This window comes from Aquila chrysaetos, chromosome 9 (genome assembly GCF_900496995.4).
Source record: "Aquila chrysaetos chrysaetos chromosome 9, bAquChr1.4, whole genome shotgun sequence".
NCBI lineage: Eukaryota > Metazoa > Chordata > Aves > Accipitriformes > Accipitridae > Aquila > Aquila chrysaetos.
The window spans coordinates 28,790,929-28,809,019 of NC_044012.1; the positions used below are offsets into that span (position 1 = coordinate 28,790,929).

Consider the following 18,091-nt stretch of genomic DNA (forward strand, 5'->3'; position numbering starts at 1 on the left):
CACCTCTGCCTCCCTGAGCCCTTGGTGCAGTCTGGGGCTCTGTCTTCTCTTTTTGCTTCCCTTCTGACCAGACCCTAAAAATATCGTTGCATGTCCTGGCCACCGCAGGCGCAGAGGGCTCTGCAGAGCCCCTGGGCTGCAGGGGAGGCTGGAGCGGGTGGGGGTGCACAGTGCAGACCCCGCAGGTTTGCAGCAAGTTAGAAAAAACGTACATGGCTGGAGCTCTTGGCCCCAGGGCCGTCCCAGGGGGTGGCTGCTGCGGCTCTGCCCTGCCTGGAGGCAGATGCAGGCATGCGTGGGTGCTGGTGCCAGCCCCGTGGGGCTTTCCTTCCTGCACCTCCTGCTCTCGGCTGCTGTCATCCTTTTTTTGGCTGAGAGGAAGAACTTGGGGTTGATTTGTGGTTAGAGCAGTTGACATTTCTATGTATCGCTAAATCATAATTGCTTGGTTGGAAGTGATTGAACATTAAAAATTAAATGCCCATGTCGGTTACACTGGTGAACAGCACCTCTCTGTGTGTGGCTGGTGTTCACCTCTGCAAAGGTGTGGGAGGGTTTGGACCCAGGTGATACGTGGAAAAGCCTGGTGATGTTACAGCTGCATTTTGTTCAATTGCGTATTGGTGGGGACAAGGTCCTAATGGCTTTTATTTGCTCTTCCCTGTCAGATCTGTGGTGTATGAATATTAATGCCTCTCATTGAAATACAGAGGCTTCAGCTGTTCTCTAGGTTACGTGGTGAGGAAGCGCATCCGCACCTGCGCCAAGCAAAGGCTGGGCTGGGAGTTAGAAAACCGCAAGTGCCTCCTTCCTGCAGTGACTGGCTGGAGGAGAAAGGGCTTGCGCAGAGGCTGCCAAAAGCTCTCCGGGGCAGTTCTGCAGCAGCCACTGACTGCTTGTATCTCGCAGGGTTCAGGCGCAGCATTTGAGAGTGAAGCCTGTCACTTTCTGGGCTTGCTTCATCCTTCGCCACTGTTAGGTGTCACTATCAGTCTGTATTTTTGTTAGGGCAAAGCTCCTTAAGAAAAAAGACTATGAAGTACTGCATTTGATTAACTTAGTTTGCAACATTCATGCGATTTTGAAAGGTAGTTCCTTTTAAAAAAAAGTTCTAACCTGTTCTCTGTTTTGCAGATGCAACCCCCCCCCCTTTCATGGAGCAGAAGACCACCGAGGTCCACTCGCTTCTTGATTTTGAAAGCACACCACTAACGGCATTGCTACAGCTGCAGAGCCACGCCAGTTTACCATTTCCTTTGCTATCTGGTAAAACTCGCTACAGTGAAAAAGAAATACCTCAGATGTTAGCGGTGACAGGGGTATTTTGTTCTCGCTATGTTTCCTGCCAGTGTCAGAATCTCTGCAATGTGAAATACTCTGTTGCAGCCAACATACTCTAAATCAAGCTTTAGTAGGGCAACATGTTAAAAGGAAAAAAATTTTTATATTACTCATACACACAATTTAAACCTCAATCTTGGTCCCATGGTTCCTGCAGTAAATACCTCCCTCCCCAGCCCCTACTATAAAGTACTAATGGGTTACAGCTGGAATAGGGGGTTAGAAGAAAATCAGAACACCGTCTCCGATCACCATAAACCCATCAGCAAAACCTTTTTTCTCACATGGCTGATAGTTTGCCAGCTTCCTTGAAAAGGATCTCTAGCCAACGTTAATTAGGGTGGAACATTTGCTAATAGCTTGTGCTTTAAAATAAATACACTGAGGAAGTAAAAGAAAAGCCAGAGTCCCAGTTGAAGCACCTCGGGTACAGCGGCACGCAGCAGTGGATTGCTCCTGGCAGCTTTTCTAGCATGTATTTGTTTTGTCACTGCATTTCAATATAACCTTTCTTTTTTAAAATTTGATTCCTGAAACTTTATACCAGTAAGTAGTCTTTAATTTGAAGCTCTTAGTAGCAGAATCAATATTTACAATATTTTTTGCAATTTATGCTATTGTGTTTATGTAAAAAATATTATTTCTGTTGCTTTATTTGAGGTAGGAACAAACATGATATATTCCGTGAGTTTCCAGCAACTGAAAGAAGTAAGATTTAAAGGCAAGCATTAGACAATTTCCTAATATGACTGCTGAAATGGTCATATATGACAGATACTTTTGAGTGTCTGAGGATCTGGTATGTTTCATACAAATAAACAAGCATTATCTATTTTTTCTGAATTTCCATTGGCATTACTGTTCTTTTCTGAGAGTAAACCTGCTTTTTTTTTAAGGAACTGGTAAAATTGGGTCAAATGTATTCGCTGATACAGAATTATGAAAATAAGAAGGGGAGCATACACACACACACACACACACAGAGCATTCAGCGAAGTTACTCACCATTTTTCTGACTTGCCTTCATGTGTTTTTAGCGAAGTTACATTTATGAATACAGCATCTCTCATTATTTTTTTGATGTAACTTCCCCTCTCTTTGTGTGTTTGTGTCAGAAGTCAGAGCATGCAGAAGTCAGGCTGTTCCAATTTTGAGATTGCATCATAAACTTTTAGCACAGTAGAAAGAAATATAAATAGTATTCAGTCAATTAGAGCATCTTCTTATCTCAAAAGCATTTAAATTGTAAGCAGGAAATACTAGCTCACTGCACATAGTACATTTCTAATTGCTAGAAAACATTTTAAAACCCTTTCAGATGTAGGTTTTAGGAACAAGTATCTTGTGGGGACAGACTCCAGCATTTCCAAATAGTCAGGGCTGACAAAATGAAATACAGGCTGTAATTCTGCAACTTCTGCTAGGTGAGGAAAAATAACTGAGCATTTGTTACGCAGTCTTCAAATTCAAATGAAGCCTTATCTATAGTGCCTTTTGCTCTATCATGCAGTATTTGTGTTGGGCAACTAGCTAAAGCAGACGTTTATTTTCACTTTCCATTAATTTGTAGATAATGGTGTCTTCCAAAGTTAAGATTAGCTTTAGCAAATAATGATGCATTGGGAAAGTTCAAGCCATCCTATTCCTCTTTTACAGTATTCCTACGCCAGCCCTGACGTCCTGGGGTTGTCTTCGCTTGAAGAGAATCAAGCGAATAAAGGATCCTCCTGTTTTCAGCTGCGCAGCAGCGAACATCTATCAGACAGATTTGGACATTTCAATGGTTTTGAAGTGCCGGCGGCCACACAGACAAACCACCCCCTCTCAACCAAGTCGTTATTTTCTCAGTTGAAAGAAGAGCCAATATTTTGGCAGCTTATGGAGCTTTTACGGACACACTAAATGCTTCAGGCAGCAGCCGAGCGTTGCAGCCCTGCTTGGCACAGGACCAGCTTCGAGGTGGGATCAGGGCATCCAGCGCTGCATCCCACCGAGGACAGAGGACGTCTCCCGGAGGCCGGGGATCCCACGGCCCCGCCAGGCACCAATCCCCGGCTGACAGCCTTTCTGGTGAGGACTCTGCCCTTGTGCCTGTCGGCATTGCCCATGCTGCAGCCTGTGCCTGCCGGCACTGCTGGGAAGAGCCTGGCTCTATCATTCCAGCTGCCCAGCAGGTACTGGGGTGTCTACCAAGATGCACCACTGAGTTATGGGGGGCTCACGTGGCAGGGGTGAGGGGGAAGAACCTATTGACTTGGCAATTGGCATCAAATGATCTATGGAGAGGCTATGGATAATTTTATGGTGTATCTTTGTTTCTTCTGGTGTAGAAATCTGTCCTTTTCTATATGCTCATATTTTGTAGCAATAACATTTTTCCCAAGGGTCTTTTTCCTTAGGAACTATACTAGAACTACTTGAAAGTCTTTTTCCATTTTCACATTTTTATTTTAACAAAAATTTTCAATCAACAACAACAAATCATAGTGGTAATGATTGCTACCCTTTTGTTGACCACTGCAAAAATTTCAGTGGCTGCTATCAGTGTTTTTATATTAATCTGACAGAGAAATTTAACTTTTTTTTTTTTTTTAAGATTCTTCAAAAATTAGGGTTTTTCTGAGATCCTGCACAAAGGACTGGGTCCCAACCAACATGGTGGCTGGAGAAAATGAATGGCTTTCTGCAAAGATAGCTCAGGCGTCGTGCTGCTGGGTGGGTGAAGGCTCTCAGAGATGCTCCCGTCTCCTCTGTCTTGCTGCCCATTTTCCACCCCCTGCCCCAGGGAGCCGCCTGCTGCTCTACTCCCTGGCCCCAGGCCGGGCTTACAGGTCGCTCCTGTAAAACTGCGGGCACTCAGATGCCATGCAAATTCACAGTTTATGCCTCTGTCATTAACTAATCTTTCTATGAGTTTCCTTTTGGCAAAGCTATTTCTTACATGGGCCCTGGGAGAAGCGGGGGGAAGCACGAGTGCGTGCACTGGGGACGGTGCTGTGGGTTTATGGCAAAGTCTGAAACTTGGGGCTGTAACTGTGATTTTTTTATTCAGTGCATGCAATTCAGTAGAGTCTTCTCAATTGAATTATGTCTCAATAGAGACATCAGAAAAATATTTTCTTTGTAGTTTTGTCACTCTTTTTATCGAAGACTTTCTACTTGCTTGAATTTATATGGAAAATGAATTTTAATCAACAGCAACTAATTGTCAAGACCATAGTGTTGCCCTGCAAGGTTTGACTGAGTATTATTCACACTTAGGCTGGAAATGAATAATTTTAAAGGAACTTGCCAGAGTAAGGAAAGCATCCCTTTACATGAGGAGAAGAGGGTGTCTACAGGGAAACGAAAGGGAGATTATCCAGAGGACAACGACTGCCATGCCTGTTGCCAGGGCATTTAGCCACAGAGGATATTTTATCCGCTGTTACTCTTGTTAGCCTCCTCTCCTTGTTACCTGCTGCAGGCAGAATTCAATGTGCAAACCATACCAAGAACAAAGTTCTGGCACTTGCAATAATTTAAAAGAACAATATGTCAAAACCAGCTTTTGGGGGCATATTTTCAATGACTTCCACCTGAGGCATTGCCTGCATGAGGACAAGCTGGACCCTTAATTTGACTTGAGTGAAATTCTGATAGTTCAAGTATACACGTGCTCCTGTACCACTTACGCTGCCTCTGTTTGAATAGTGGGTTATGGTTCTGATGTTCCTCCACTTGCCTGCATAGAATTGCACCTGAAGTGGCTATTTTAACGTACACACACCCCCCCCAGGCAGAAGAGACAAGAATGCTTTGCTGCTGTAAGGGTATGTGTTTTACATTTTGCTTTGCAATGCACTCTGCTGACAGAATCTGGAAGTAGTTCCGCTCTTGCCCTTTGCCTTATTTTCTGGTACTTGTTCTACTTCTTTTGATACTTGCTCTTGTACTTTTTCTGCTTTGTTGCTCTTTCCCCCCATTTTTCCTAGATATGCTGTATTTTTTCAAAACACAAATCTCAGCATGCACCTGCACAGTCCCAGATGTACTAGTGTTACTCTTTAGGTCAGATATCTGCCTTTCATGCTTCAGAGCAGCAGTGGATTTCTCATTGCTATAAGCACAATAAACTCAAATTTAGTTTTTAAAACTTTATTTCCTCAGCTTGGAGACATGTTTCTTTCTAGAACCCCATCTACTTTGTTTCTTTAATTTTTCTCTCTAAAATGGTATGGCTTTCTGTTTTAGAATTGCATATCCAAGACATGAACAAGAAATTCAAGGTATTTGTTGAATTTGAACTTTGCAGTGCTTTTCCAATCCCAGTTAAAATCTTGATATACTAATTTAACAAATTTCCTAATTGTAAAAGCTTGTTTTTAGCACCCTCTAGAACAGTACCTAATGCTTTTGCTTCTTTTGCAACAGGCTGTCTAGTTTCTTACGGCCACAGAAATGCAGTCCAAGGTAAATTAAGGGAACGTGGTTATTAGGACTTCTGAAAGATCCAGTAGTCACCAGCTAAACCATATCATAAAAAGAACCGATCTATGCCAACAAATGAAGTCCCTGAAAAAGCCTGGAAGCAAAATGGCTATAATTAAAACCTGAAAGCAATGACTTCATAAAGAAGTAAACGAAGAGGCGGGCTCTTTGTAAATGATGATCTAAAAAAATGTTCTGGGTTGTGAGACCTCATTTCAAATGTATTCATTAAATAATATTTGAATCATTTAACAGTTTGAACTCTACTGCACTGTTAATATCTTCAGGGGATTTTTTTTTTTTTCCCCCAGCAACAAAGAAGTCTTTGTTCTATCTCTATGCTTGGGCTGTGCCTTGGATATTAGTTGGAAACCTGATCGCCTGACATCGCTAGAAGTCTGTGCGTACAATGTGAGTCGTCTGCAGCCGGGATTAAATCAGGCCTTTTGTACCGAGATGCTGAGGGGCCATGTGATCTTGGAGAAGCGATGGTTATGGATGGCAGGAGATTTTTAACCCTTTGCGCCTGTGGCAGGGAGCCGGGGGGGTTTGCTGATGTGAATGTTTGCAGGGGAGGGGGCTGCACAGGGGCAGCCAGGGCTGCTATGTGTACCAATCGTTAGTGAGCCTGAGAAATTCCTGTCAAAAAAACAAATAATGCCTTACGTGGAGTGGGTGAAATCCAGCCCCGTGTGAAGGCCCAGGTGGAGATGGGATCCCTGGCAGGGGGGTGTACAGGCACCTCCCCGTGGCACTGGAGACCCTCTGCTCTGCTCCCAGCACTGCCCGGCTGGCTGGTGCTGGCTGCCGGGGGGGGTCAGTGCTGCTGCTGCGCCGGACTGCCGGACCAAGCGCTCGCTGTCTTTGGGACGGCTCTTCACCACTTTCTGTGGGCAGAGGCACTTTTTCTTCAAACCCGACAAATCAGGACTATGAGACAAGGTTCACCAATGGCTCAGAAACTTGAGTTGTTCCATAAAATCTTGTGAAGCAACATGATAAATAATAAATACAAGAGTATCTTTATTTGCCTGGTGGCTTTGAATTCTGGGCGCCCCGTTCTCAAGCATTCCTCTTGCCCGCAGGACATGCAGCTTTCTCTTCAGCTGAGACCGGGAGGTTGGGACCCTTACGCAGGGAAGCGCCAGGAACAAGAGCGCTACCAAAGACCCTGAGGGCTGGCGGTGGGAACGTACTGGCAGCGTTCCGTGGGCATTAAACAACAGTGAAAAGTGAGGGACACTCAGATGCGTGGCCCCGTGGAGGTTTTCCAGGAGAGACCCCTCTGGTCCATGCCAGGTGAGTTCCTCTGGAACAGTGACATCTAAAACCGCATCCAACAGCCCCTGCTGCTCCCCCAGCACAGTCCCGCTCTGCCTGGACAGAAAGATGCTGTCCTGCAAGTGACAGAAGGGAAGGACTCGCAAACACAGTGTGTAAAATGTCACGGGATTTCAGGATGTAAAAAGGAAGCACTAAGGTGAACGGTCCCGAGAAGCTAACGCTTAGGGAAAATTAAGTTGTCAGGAATTTACAAAATAGCCTCTGGTTGTCTCCTTTCACAATAGTTCAGTTTGTAAGATGATGAAAAATGAATTAACTTTAGTGGTTTGCTGGCATCACCCACAGTGAGCTAGACTTTCCAGATGCTCAAAGATCATTCCTGCTCCACCAAGCTTACATAAATCCCACCTGGTTCAAGTTTAAGAAAACAACAGAACAAAGTCAATCATACAAACTCCATCATAAAATACCAAGGAGGGTCAAATACCAATTATCTGTACAGAGAGGTACTAATTTTTATTTATGTTTCACTGAGTTATTTTAGGAAATGTAAAACTCTTAATGGTTCCTGCAGCCAAACTAATTCTTTTGTGCTGTATATGTGATCTAATTTCTTTTTTCTTTCCTGCCCCTCCCAATCAAATGTGTAACCCTACGGTGTGTGTTTTAAGGATGGAAATTTGAAGGGGAAAAAAAAAGTCCAAGAGGTATACTGTAGTAGAATTACGATAGATGGGAAAATTTGCTTTAGCATTTCCTAGTGTTTTTACTAACCGTACAATCTCGATGTTGTATTATTCTAGCACTGTCCTGTTTTTTAGTGATCCAAATTAGAAAATTTAAATGTGTTCAACATGTACACCTAAGTGCCCCATATGCTGTAAAGGTTTTCATCTAACTGACATAACTGGGACCCAATATACTTAATGGATGCAAAAAAACCTGTTTGCAGCAATAGAAAAACATACCAATATTGTGAAAATATCATGATCCATACTGAGGTACCTGAAAAACCACACAGGAAAAATATACAGCTTAAGGTTGCAGAGATGTAAAGAAACTAAACCAGCCAACCACCTTGCAGAGAAACAAACAGGAAAAGCCTTGTGAAGGGCTGAGTTCAGAAATCGCTGCCAATCTCTGCGGGAAACGACTGGAACAGTTTTTTAGTCCTTTAACTCTTATTATTCAGTTATGCATTTTTTAAAATGGGAAGCAGTCAAGTGCCTGAAGGAATTTGGTTCAAACTTTCCAGAAAACAACATTGTTGGCAAAACTAAACATGAAATATTTACATCAGTAAGGCGAACTTTTCAGAAACTGAATGCAAATCAGGTTTTACAGAAGAAATTGTCTTTAATCTCAATTACAAAATAGTCACCTCCAGACATTCAAGTAGGGAAGGACAAGAAGCGACAGAGGAGGTCGGATCCCTGTACATCTTTACACGCCGCCTCTCAGTGCAATCCCCAGTGCCGCCTGGCTCGGGAGGCCAGCGGTATGACTGTTGCCACAGCAAACCCCCCAGGAGTCCGCTAGACCCCTGTGTGATGCAGACCTTTGCCTGCAGCTAGTCTGGCAGCTGCCAGCACAGCCCGTGCCACGCAGCACCCAGGGATCTGTGCCCCTGCCAGGAAAGAACACTTCTGTACCCAAAACTCCTTACCCTTCTTGGGAACTAAAGCAGGTGCACACAAAACTCCATCATCTCCTCTGGAGGAATACCTTCCCTCATGATCCTGCTCCGCATTCGCTGCACTGTCAAGCTCATCTAATGATTTTACATATTTGCTTTCTGAGTCGGTCCAGTCACTGTGTTCACTATGATTTTGAGAGGGAGGAGGTGCAATAGTTTCCCTAACTGTTCCAGGCAGAAACATTGAAAACCTTCCTCATAATGTCAGCCACCAGACTTAGAGACCTGTCCTTCAAAACATTCAAATTCCTTTCATTGCATATCCCTGCTAGGAACAGAAATCACTGCCAAGAAAAAACTATCAGCTTTTTTGCAAAGTAACTGTTGGGAGACCATGGTCTAAAGACAGGACTCATCGCTTTGGCTGGTACGTGACCTGCAGCAGCAACCAAATGGTTTTTTGTATTGTTCCAGATGGCTGCGCTTCCAAACACTGTAGAGGTTACTTAGTAGCTAAAATTTATATACCTGAAGCCTGACATATTAATGAAATGGCATCTTTATAGAGCTGGGGGTATAAACACCACAGAAAAGTAAGATGTGGTTTTGCTCGATGGAAGGGTTTAAAAGGCTTCTTGCTAATGACTAGCTGGGCTAAAGTTTTTCTAGCATATGGGCTTGTTTTGTACAGTTTATGTGGTGGTTTCTTCGTTAGATTCTCAGTGGTAATGAGCCCACACAGTTGATTGCTGCAGGGAGAAAAAAATCATTCTGAATAGGTTTGCTGAATAATTATGAACTGAGCTGAACTCTTACATTTGCTTACTAATTGTATGGTTCATGATGTTTTATGTATGATGCATTCATTTTGTTAAAAAGGAATTATTTTTTTTTTTTTTGCTGAGCAGCAACTTTTCTCAGCTCAAGTTAAACTGGCACAGTGGAAAGAGCTGAATTCAAGTCTGAATGAATTTATGTTGTTTGAATTTTTTTTTTTTTTTTAAATATCAGCCCCACCATTTGGTTTTCAGAGCTTGCAATATGAAACCAAAAATTGTGCTATTGTCTTGAGAGTTGAAATAAATGAATCCCCTCAACTTTGGATTTGGCAGGAGCAATTACTATTGTCAATTTAGAAAATAATCCCCTGCAGCTACAACTATTTAAATAATGCCTTTCCCTGCTTCCCCCAAGATGACCAAAACCCAAAGACTGAAAGTAAAAATATGTTTTGTGAAATATACTTTTCACTACTCGGTACAATTTGAGAGAGGCTTCCTTCTACTTGGCTGGGCGACTGCGACCCTTTGCCGCCGAAGTGCTCCCAACAGCACTGGTCACAGTCCATGAGCACCCTCCCACTAGTGCTCCCCAGCACCGCACTGACAAGCCGGGAGGTGCATGGCAGGTTGGCAGCCCCCGGGGCGTGTTTAGCCCAGAACATGTTCCAAGTTAGAAAGCAGGGCTGAGCCGCTTTCCAACATTTAACAAATAGCAAACATTTATACCATGAGCCTGTAGAACACTGCAGCTAGTTATAGGACCCTACCATTTCAATCAACTCACTGTTTTTACTGCCAAAATATTTAGGCTGATACTATTTCCATGTTTGCCATCGGCCAGTTATATACTACTCCCAAGCTGCAGCCGGATCCGGGCAGCGCTGCCAGCGAGTTACCATGCTGAAACTTTCAGTCTTAAAATTCGCTCCTGGAAGATAGTGATGCCTAGGCCAGTGGTGGAGGAGCAGAAAAGCCTCCTGGTGAAGCAGTCCAGGGAAGGAGCGAGCGGCTAGCCGCTGCCTGCAGCAGAATACAGCAGCAAGCCTTGCTGCTGGCCCTGGCAGGGACACCTGTGACTCCCACTGGTGGGCACAGACCAGAGAGGAGGAGAGAGGAGGATTAACACAGAAGCATCTGAGATAGTCAGCCCATGGACCAAGGAAGTCTCCATCCCTCTAATTGTATTCTCCTTCACAACATCGCTCTGCTCTTCCAGAGAGACCGTGCTTGCTCTGCTGGAGGAAAACAATGGATTCTGGATCTTCTAGGAAATGCAAGGTAAATCTTCTGAATTGGTAAAAATGTGTCTTTTCTGAAGCATTTGGTCTCTTCTGTGGAAGCCAACATTACAGGAGGTATCTATGAAAGGCATGACTCCCTGCTTTAGAAAAGAGCTGCAATTTCAGAGAGGCCTGAGGTCCTTTTACATCAGCAAAAGTAATTCTTCACAGCAGAAATCTAGCTGCCTTACAGGAGCAACTTTCTTCCACACCGCTTGTGATACAACTTTCATCGTATCCATGGTGCAGAGGGAACAGACCGTTTCCCCAGAGAAATACCTGTATATAAACACGACAAAGAAGCTGTGATAAAAAAGGTCAACTACAAATGAAACCCACCATGATTACAACAGTAAGTAATTACCTCCAATAATACTCTGGACAGATATATTGTCCAACTGGCATGTGGTATCTTATACAGAAAGTATCCCTTTAGGCCACCCTAGAGTGGACGCACCAACAAAAACTGGATTCTAGCTGAGATAAAAGCAGTGTTACTTCTCCGAGGTGGATGCTTCACTTGCCGATCTGTCCCAGCAAAGGGCTGATCACGTTCCTTGCCTACATTAAAGACATACCAGCCAGAGAGCCTCAGCCATTATTGTGCAATTCTGTACTGGCAGGACAGGCATTAAAACGCCAATATTGTTTTGGTTTACAAATGCTCTTACTTGTTCTGTTGCTCTTACTGTTTTGATTGGCACTCTTAAAATTAATCCAGCCTTTCTCCTTTTTTTTCAAATAATCCAGTTTTCAAATCGGATGCCATTTTGGTCAGAAAAATTCTAGATAACAACTGAATGCTAGTTTACACAACGAATTATTACCATTTCAAGGCAACAACCAGTTAAAGTGAAGAGCTGAGTGCATGCCATGTCTGTACACAGAGGTGAGCTGGGGTCCCGCTTCTCCGTGCCGTACCATCATGCCCCTGCAGGCTTGCCCTTGGCAGCCACAACCCGGCACTCAGCAGACCTGCTGCTCTTACCGTTCGGAGAACATCTCCTTGGGAGCAAAAGCCAAAGCATGTTAACATCACTCCTGTGAGGTACAAACTTCAAAAAATTCCATGATGTGACGGAGAAGTTGCTCCCCCACTAATGCCAATAGGCAAGTCTCCTCAACGAAAGCGTCCTCCTCTTCCCACGCTCGGGAAATGGTGTTACATCTACCGTGAGCTTTGTCTCCAGCGCACACCTGCCTTGATGCCCGCGGGGCCCACACGCTGGGGCCAGTTCAGGGCGCGGATACGCCATGCTTTCTGCCTCACCCGACGCTGGCTTGAGTAGAGGGCAGCACAAAGCACCCTGGGTACGTGCCGGCCGTGCTTCCCGGAGCGTTGTGCAGTGAGGGGGGTCGTGTGCTTCAGGAACCGGTTTCTTTGCTGGGACATGCTCCAGCTCCTGTGAAAGTTAACATAAGTTGTTTGAGTGTGGAAAGAGCTGGGACAGGCTGTGGGTGAGCCACCAGCATTTCCCCCTCCCATGAGCCTGCAGCGGCTCTGGCGTGAGCAGGGTCCCCTGGAGGACCAGCTGATGGTGCCCTCAGTCACGTCAGTAGTCATGAAGCCCCGAGCGAACGGCGCTCGCCCCTGGGCCTGGAGCCGTCCTGTGCCCGCACACGGAGCGGCAGGGGGGCCCCGAGGGGGCTGTCCCCAGGCCCGGTGGCGAGCGGCGGCGGTGCGGCAGGGCTGACCCGGCAGCCCGAGCTCCCCCAGAGCCGCCCCCGGCGGAAAGCGGGTCGGGCGGTAGCCCGGGCCGGTGGGCTGCCCGCCCGAGGCCCCCGGAACGCGGCAGGACGGGCCGGGGAGGGTCACCGCGGAGGGGAGCCGCGGCGCCGGCCGGGCGGCGCCGGTGCCCCGAGACGGCACCAGGCAGCCGGTGCCGGCGCCTCCACCGACCCCCCCGCCCCAGGAGCCAGCCCCGTCCTTCCGCGGCGGGGGGTGGGGTGGGAAGGGGGAGCCGCGCGCGGTCCTCGGCCCGTCCCCCCAGGCCCGGCTGCCCGCCGTCGGGGCGGCCCGGGGGCACGGCCCGGCCGCCTGTCTGCCCGGCGGGGGGTGCGGCCGGGGCGGGCGCCAGGGGGCGCTGTGCCCGTTCGGAAGAGCTGGCTCCGACGGCGCGCACGCAGGCGCAGAGGCGCGCGGCGGCGACGGGGAGCCCGGGGCCCGGGGCCGTCCCTGCTCCGCCGCCTCGGCGGGCCGCGGCGCGGCCGTCGGTCCGGACCGCTGCCGCTCCGCGGGGGACACGGGCGCAGGGGGCCGGCGCCCTCCCTCCGTCCCTCCCTCCGCGGCCGCCGTTCCCGCAGCGAACGAGCGCGACTTTCCTTTTATTCCTTTGTGTCGCTGTCGGGCCGCGCGTCCTTCGTTTTCTGCCGTGGTGCCAGCCCCGCACCCCGGGCCCCGCGCCCCCCCTTGTCACTTTGCTAAGTAATAATTTCCATGTCCAATTCCATTTCTTCTCTAGTTCTGAAATCTCCGAGCCATCAGCAAGGAGGATAGTTCACATGAAAACTAATTACACAAAATCAATATTTAATCACAGCGCAGCATCCTGATCCTGCAGAAAAAAATCCCTTTAAAACTCTCCTGCCATATACAAATAGTTCTCGGCCGCTTATTTATAGATCTCATTTTTTTTGGTGGGAGTAATTTTCGGTTTTATTTTTTTAAACTATCGACACGCGCGAGCCGTGCACATCTGGAGTGCCTTATCCTGCCGGCGGTTTTTACCCCCGCCGGACCCGAGGGGTCTTTGTCCCCCCGGGGAGGCTGGGCTTCGCCATCCCCGCTCCCGCCAACGCCCGGGCGCGAGCGGGGCGCTGGGCCGCCCGGCTCCCCTGCGCGCCTCCGGCTGCCCGGGCCGGACGGGGCGCGCCGGCTCGGGGCTCGCGGGCGCGCTGCAGGTTTTGCCAGGACGGCGGGGCCGCCGAGCCGCTCCCTCCGCCAGCCCGCGACCGTCGGGCGGGTGTCGCCCCGGCGGCCCGTACGGGGCGGCTGGGAGTGCGGGACTGGCCGTGCCTGGCGGGCGGCGCGGGTCCCCGGTCCCGCCGGTCGGTTCCAGCCCCCCGGGGCTCCGCGCGGCTGCCCGGCCGCCCGCGCTCCGTGCGCCGCGGGAGCAGCGGCGGCGGTGCCGCCGGCCACGGGGCGAGCGGAGCGAGACCGGAGCGGGGCGGGCGGGGCGCGGGGCCGGGCAGCGCGGCGGAGCCACCTTAACGGCGAGCCCCGCCCCGGGCCGCGCGGCGCTCATTGGCGCAGCCCCGATGGCTGAAATTCATCGCTGAAATGCAAAACTTGTTGCTGCTCCGCCAGCGCCGGGTGAGAGCGAGGGAGCGCGCAGGGGAGCGCGGCGCAGCCCTCCCAGCGCCCGCCCGCAGCGCCGGCCCCGCCGCCGCCGCCGGAGCCCTGCGATCCGCGGGCAGCGCACGGCGGGCCGGCGATGCGGCGCGCAGCTCCCGGGCGCCGGAGCCTATGAGCGGCGGCGCGCCGCCCCGTCGGCTCTCGGGCAGCGCAGCGCGGCCGGCGCCGGGCGGCAGCGAGCGGCGAGCCGCCGGGGTGAGCGCGGGCGGGCGGCCGGTGCCAGCGGCGCGGCGGCGCGGCAGGATGTGAGCGGGGCGGCCGAGCGGCGGCCGGCGCGGCGGGGAGCGGGACGGCGGAGCGGCGCGGAGCGGCCATGCCCTTCTGAGGAGCCGCGCAGGATGTTCGGGCTGGAGCAGTTCGAGCCGCAGAGCAGCAGCCGGAGCGGCGGGCAGGCGGAGCGGGGCTTCGGCCAGCCCGGACTGAGCATGAGCGCGCACTTCAAGGCGCCGGCCTTCCCCGGCGGCGGCCCGGCGGCGGCGGCGGTGGACCCGGCCCTCGGCGCGCTGGGCGAGCCGCCCCTCCTGGGCATGAACATGAGCCTGGCCGGGGACGCCTACGGCTTCCCGGGCCGCGGCCCCGCCGAGCTGCACGGCGGCGGCATGCAGCCGCCGGTGCACGGCTTCTTCGGCGGGCAGCAGCCGCACGGTGGCCACGGCGGCGCCCACCACCCCCACCAGCACCCCCCGCACTTCGGCGGCAACTTCGGGCCCGACCCTGGCGCCTCCTGCGTGCACGGCGGCCGGCTCCTGGGCTACAGCGGTGCGCTGGGCGGGCAGACGGCGTTCGCCGACGGCTACGAGCACATGGCCGAGAGCCAGGGCGGCGAGGGCTTCGGGCAGCAGCGCCCCGGGAACCTGCCCGACTTCCAGCACCACAGCGCCGGCGCCTCCAGCCACGCCGTGCCAGCACCCTGCCTGCCCCTTGACCAGTCCCCCAACCGCGCTGCCTCCTTCCACGGGCTGCCGGCGGCTGGCTCCTCTGAGCCCCACGGCCTGGAGCCGCGGCGGCTCCCCGCGCAGGGCGGCGTGGACTCGCTGGAATACAATTACCCCGGCGACGGCCCTGCTGGCCACTTCGAGCTGCCCGTCTTCTCCCCGTCGGAGCCTGAGGGGCAGCTGCCACACTATGGCGGCGGGCGGCAGGTGCCGGCGGGCAGCGGCTTCGCGGGGGCGCCGGCCCTGGCCCGGGCGCCGGGCATGGCCGTGGCCAAGGCGCACCCGCCGCAGCAGCACGGCGTCTTCTTCGAGCGCTTCGGGGGGGCGCGGAAGATGTCCGCCAGCCTGGAGCCGGGGGCCAGCGCCAGGCACCCGCTGATGCAGCAGCAGCAGCCGACGCAACCGCCGCAGCAGACGCCGGGCTTGCTGGCCAGACAGAACTCCTGCCCGCCAGCCATCCCTAGGCAACAGCAAACAGAAGCCAACGCTCCCAACCCCAACCTGCAGGACAATGGGCCCATAATGCAGAACCAGCATGCACAGTTTGAATACCCTATTCACAGACTGGAGAACAGGAATATGCATCCCTACACCGACCCCATGTTTAATATGCAGCACCCTCCTCCGCAACAGCCACCAAATCAAAGACTGCAGCACTTCGATGCCCCCTACGTGAGCGTCGCCAAGAGGCCGCGGTTCGACTTCCCTGGCAACCCTGGCGTCGAGCGCTGCGCCTCCTGGGGCAGCGGCATGCATGGCCCCACCATGGAGAGCCACCTCTCCCCGACGGCCTACCCCGGTCTGCCGGGTGAATTCACCCCACCGGCGCCTGAGGCCTTCGGGGGGCCACTGCCACACGGTGGGCCCGAGCACCCGGCGCTGGCACAGCGCCAGAACGCAGCCCTGGTGATGAAGCAGATGGCCTCGCGCAGCCAGCAGCGCCTGCGGCCGCCCAGCCTGCAGCAGCTGGGGCACCACGGTGAGGTGGGCCCGCCTGGTGGCCTGCCCCCACCCGCCTTCGAGCGGGAGGCTGGTGGCAGTGGCCGTGGCTTCGACCCGCCGGCACCGCACCTGGCCCCTGACAGTGCCTGGTTCGCGGGCCCACCGCCGCCCGGGGAGCTGCTGCCGCGGCGCATGGCGGCGCCGGGCCTGCCGGCCGAGGCGGCCTCCCATGAGCTGGGCCTGCAACCGGGCGGTGCCGCCGTGCTCTTCCGGCCGGGCACCAGCGGGCTGGGGCTGCAGGAGCCACTGCGGATGGCAGGCGAGGGGCCGGCGCAGGCCCTGCCCTCGCCTGGCGTCCACCCTCCCTTCACGCCCGCCATGGGCAGCCTCTCTCAGCTGCAGTCGCCGGGCGGCGGCGTGGCACTGCCCAGTGCCCCCGCTGAGCGCCGTGGCCCCACTGACTTTGCTGCCCAGCCAGGCTTCCCCTTTGCGGCAGCAGCGCGGCAGCCGGTGGCCCACGGGGCCACGCCCGCCCTCAGCGCCTCACCAGGTGCCTACCCACCGCCCCCACCGGAGTTCCCCCCACCACCACCGCCGCGGCCTGCCGCCAGCAAGCTGGGTGCCCTCTCACTGGGCTCCTTCAGCAAGCCGGCCAGCAAGGATAACGTCTTCGGGCAGAGCTGCCTGGCCGCCCTCTCCACTGCCTGCCAGAACATGATCGCCAGCCTGGGTGCTCCCAACCTCAACGTCACCTTCAACAAGAAGAGCCCGGCCGAGGCCAAGCGCAAGCTCAGCCAGGCTGAGCCCGACCCACCGCCGCCTGCTGCCCCAGACTACTTTCCGGCAGGGCCGCCGGCAGGCGGGGGCGGCACGGGCAAGGCAGCGGGCACTGCCCCACTGCTGCCCGCCGAGAGCAGCCTCTCACCTGGCTACACGCTGGAGCCGGCAGCCGGCGGAGAGGGGAAGGCGGGTGGTGGGCGGGGGCGGGGCCGCCGGAAACGGGACAGTGGGCACGTCAGCCCCGGCACCTTCTTCGAGAAGTTCTCGGCCACGGAAGGCGGCGGGGCCGGCGTCAGCCCGGGGCAGCCAGCGGTGCCGGTGGGGGGCCCACCAGGGGCCGTGGGCGCAGAGCGCGGCGGGGGCACCCCCCACGACAAGCCCCTCACCTCGCCCTCCTGGGGCAAGGGCGGCGAGCTGCTGCTGGGGGAGCAGCCCGACCTGATGTCTTCCCTGGACAGTGGCATCCAGAGCGTGACCAAGTCGGACGGTAGCTCCCCGCACGTGGACTTTCCTGACGAGGTCAGCACCAGCTACGGCAATGAGGACGAGGTGTCCTCCAGCTCCGACAACGCCGCCTCCAAGCCCACCCGCAGCCCGCTGCTGGGTGGCTCACCCAAGCTGCCCCGCGCGGAGCACGCACTTCTCAACGGACAGAAGCCCCTGGCCCTTGGCCTCCTCAGTACGTCTACCTCGACCCCCGACAGCTACGGGCTCAGCACCACGGCGGGCACCCACCCCGGCACGCCGAGCATGGAGCAGGTGCGGACCCCCACGAGCACCTCGGCCCAGGATGAGATCCACCCCCTGGAGATCCTGCAAGCGCAGATCCAGCTCCAGCGGCAGCAGTTCAGCATCTCGGAAGACCAGCCCTTGGGGCTGAAGAGCAAGAAGGGGGAGTGCGCGGGGCAGAACGGGGACAGCGACCTGGGCAGCTGCTGCTCGGAGGGCGTCAAGGGCGCTATGAGCACCATCGACCTGGACTCCCTGATGGCGGAGCACAACTCCACCTGGTACCTGCCTGGCGAGAAGGCCCTGATGGAGGGGCAGGAGGAGGACAAGCCCATGGCGCCCTGGGAGAAGCCCAAGCCCCCGAACCCAAGCAAAGAAGGTATCAGTCATCCCGCGCGTGTGCTGGCCCACAGCAGCGGGGACGGTGGACTGCTCGGGGAAGGGGAGGTGGCGGGGCTGGGGCCCTGGGCTGCTGGGCACACCCTGGCTCCAGACCTGCTCCACCAATGGTGGGGACCTCGGTGGGTGCTGGGTGCCTTCTCACCCTGCGCTGGTGC

General features: G+C 53.7%; 1 protein-coding gene and 1 long non-coding RNA gene across 6 annotated transcripts in view; both read left to right on the forward strand.

The window, feature by feature from the left end:
* Positions 1–1,140: 1,140 nt before the first annotated feature.
* LOC115346562 lies at positions 1,141–7,992 on the forward strand. 2 transcript variants are annotated; one of them, XR_005933259.1, is made up of 3 exons: positions 1,141–1,266; positions 2,998–3,411; positions 5,755–7,992. It is a non-coding gene; the product is annotated as an uncharacterized LOC115346562 (long non-coding RNA). The 2 variants fall into 2 exon arrangements; XR_005933258.1 differs by lacking the exons at positions 1,141–1,266; positions 2,998–3,411 and adding an exon at positions 3,941–5,153 and having other exon boundaries at positions 5,755–5,793; positions 6,123–7,992.
* A 6,365-nt stretch (positions 7,993–14,357) lies between these two features.
* Positions 14,358–18,091, forward strand: part of MN1 (MN1 proto-oncogene, transcriptional regulator) — a 116,148-nt gene continuing 112,414 nt past the window's right edge. For all 4 annotated transcript variants that reach the window (XR_005933174.1, XM_030025504.1, XM_030025503.1 and 1 more), the window contains exon 1: positions 14,358–17,913. Coding sequence is in view for 3 of the 4 variants with exons in the window: in XM_030025504.1 (XP_029881364.1) it covers positions 14,487–17,913 (3,427 nt within the window). In the remaining variant the exon portion in view is untranslated. The remainder of the gene's footprint in view (positions 17,914–18,091) is intronic.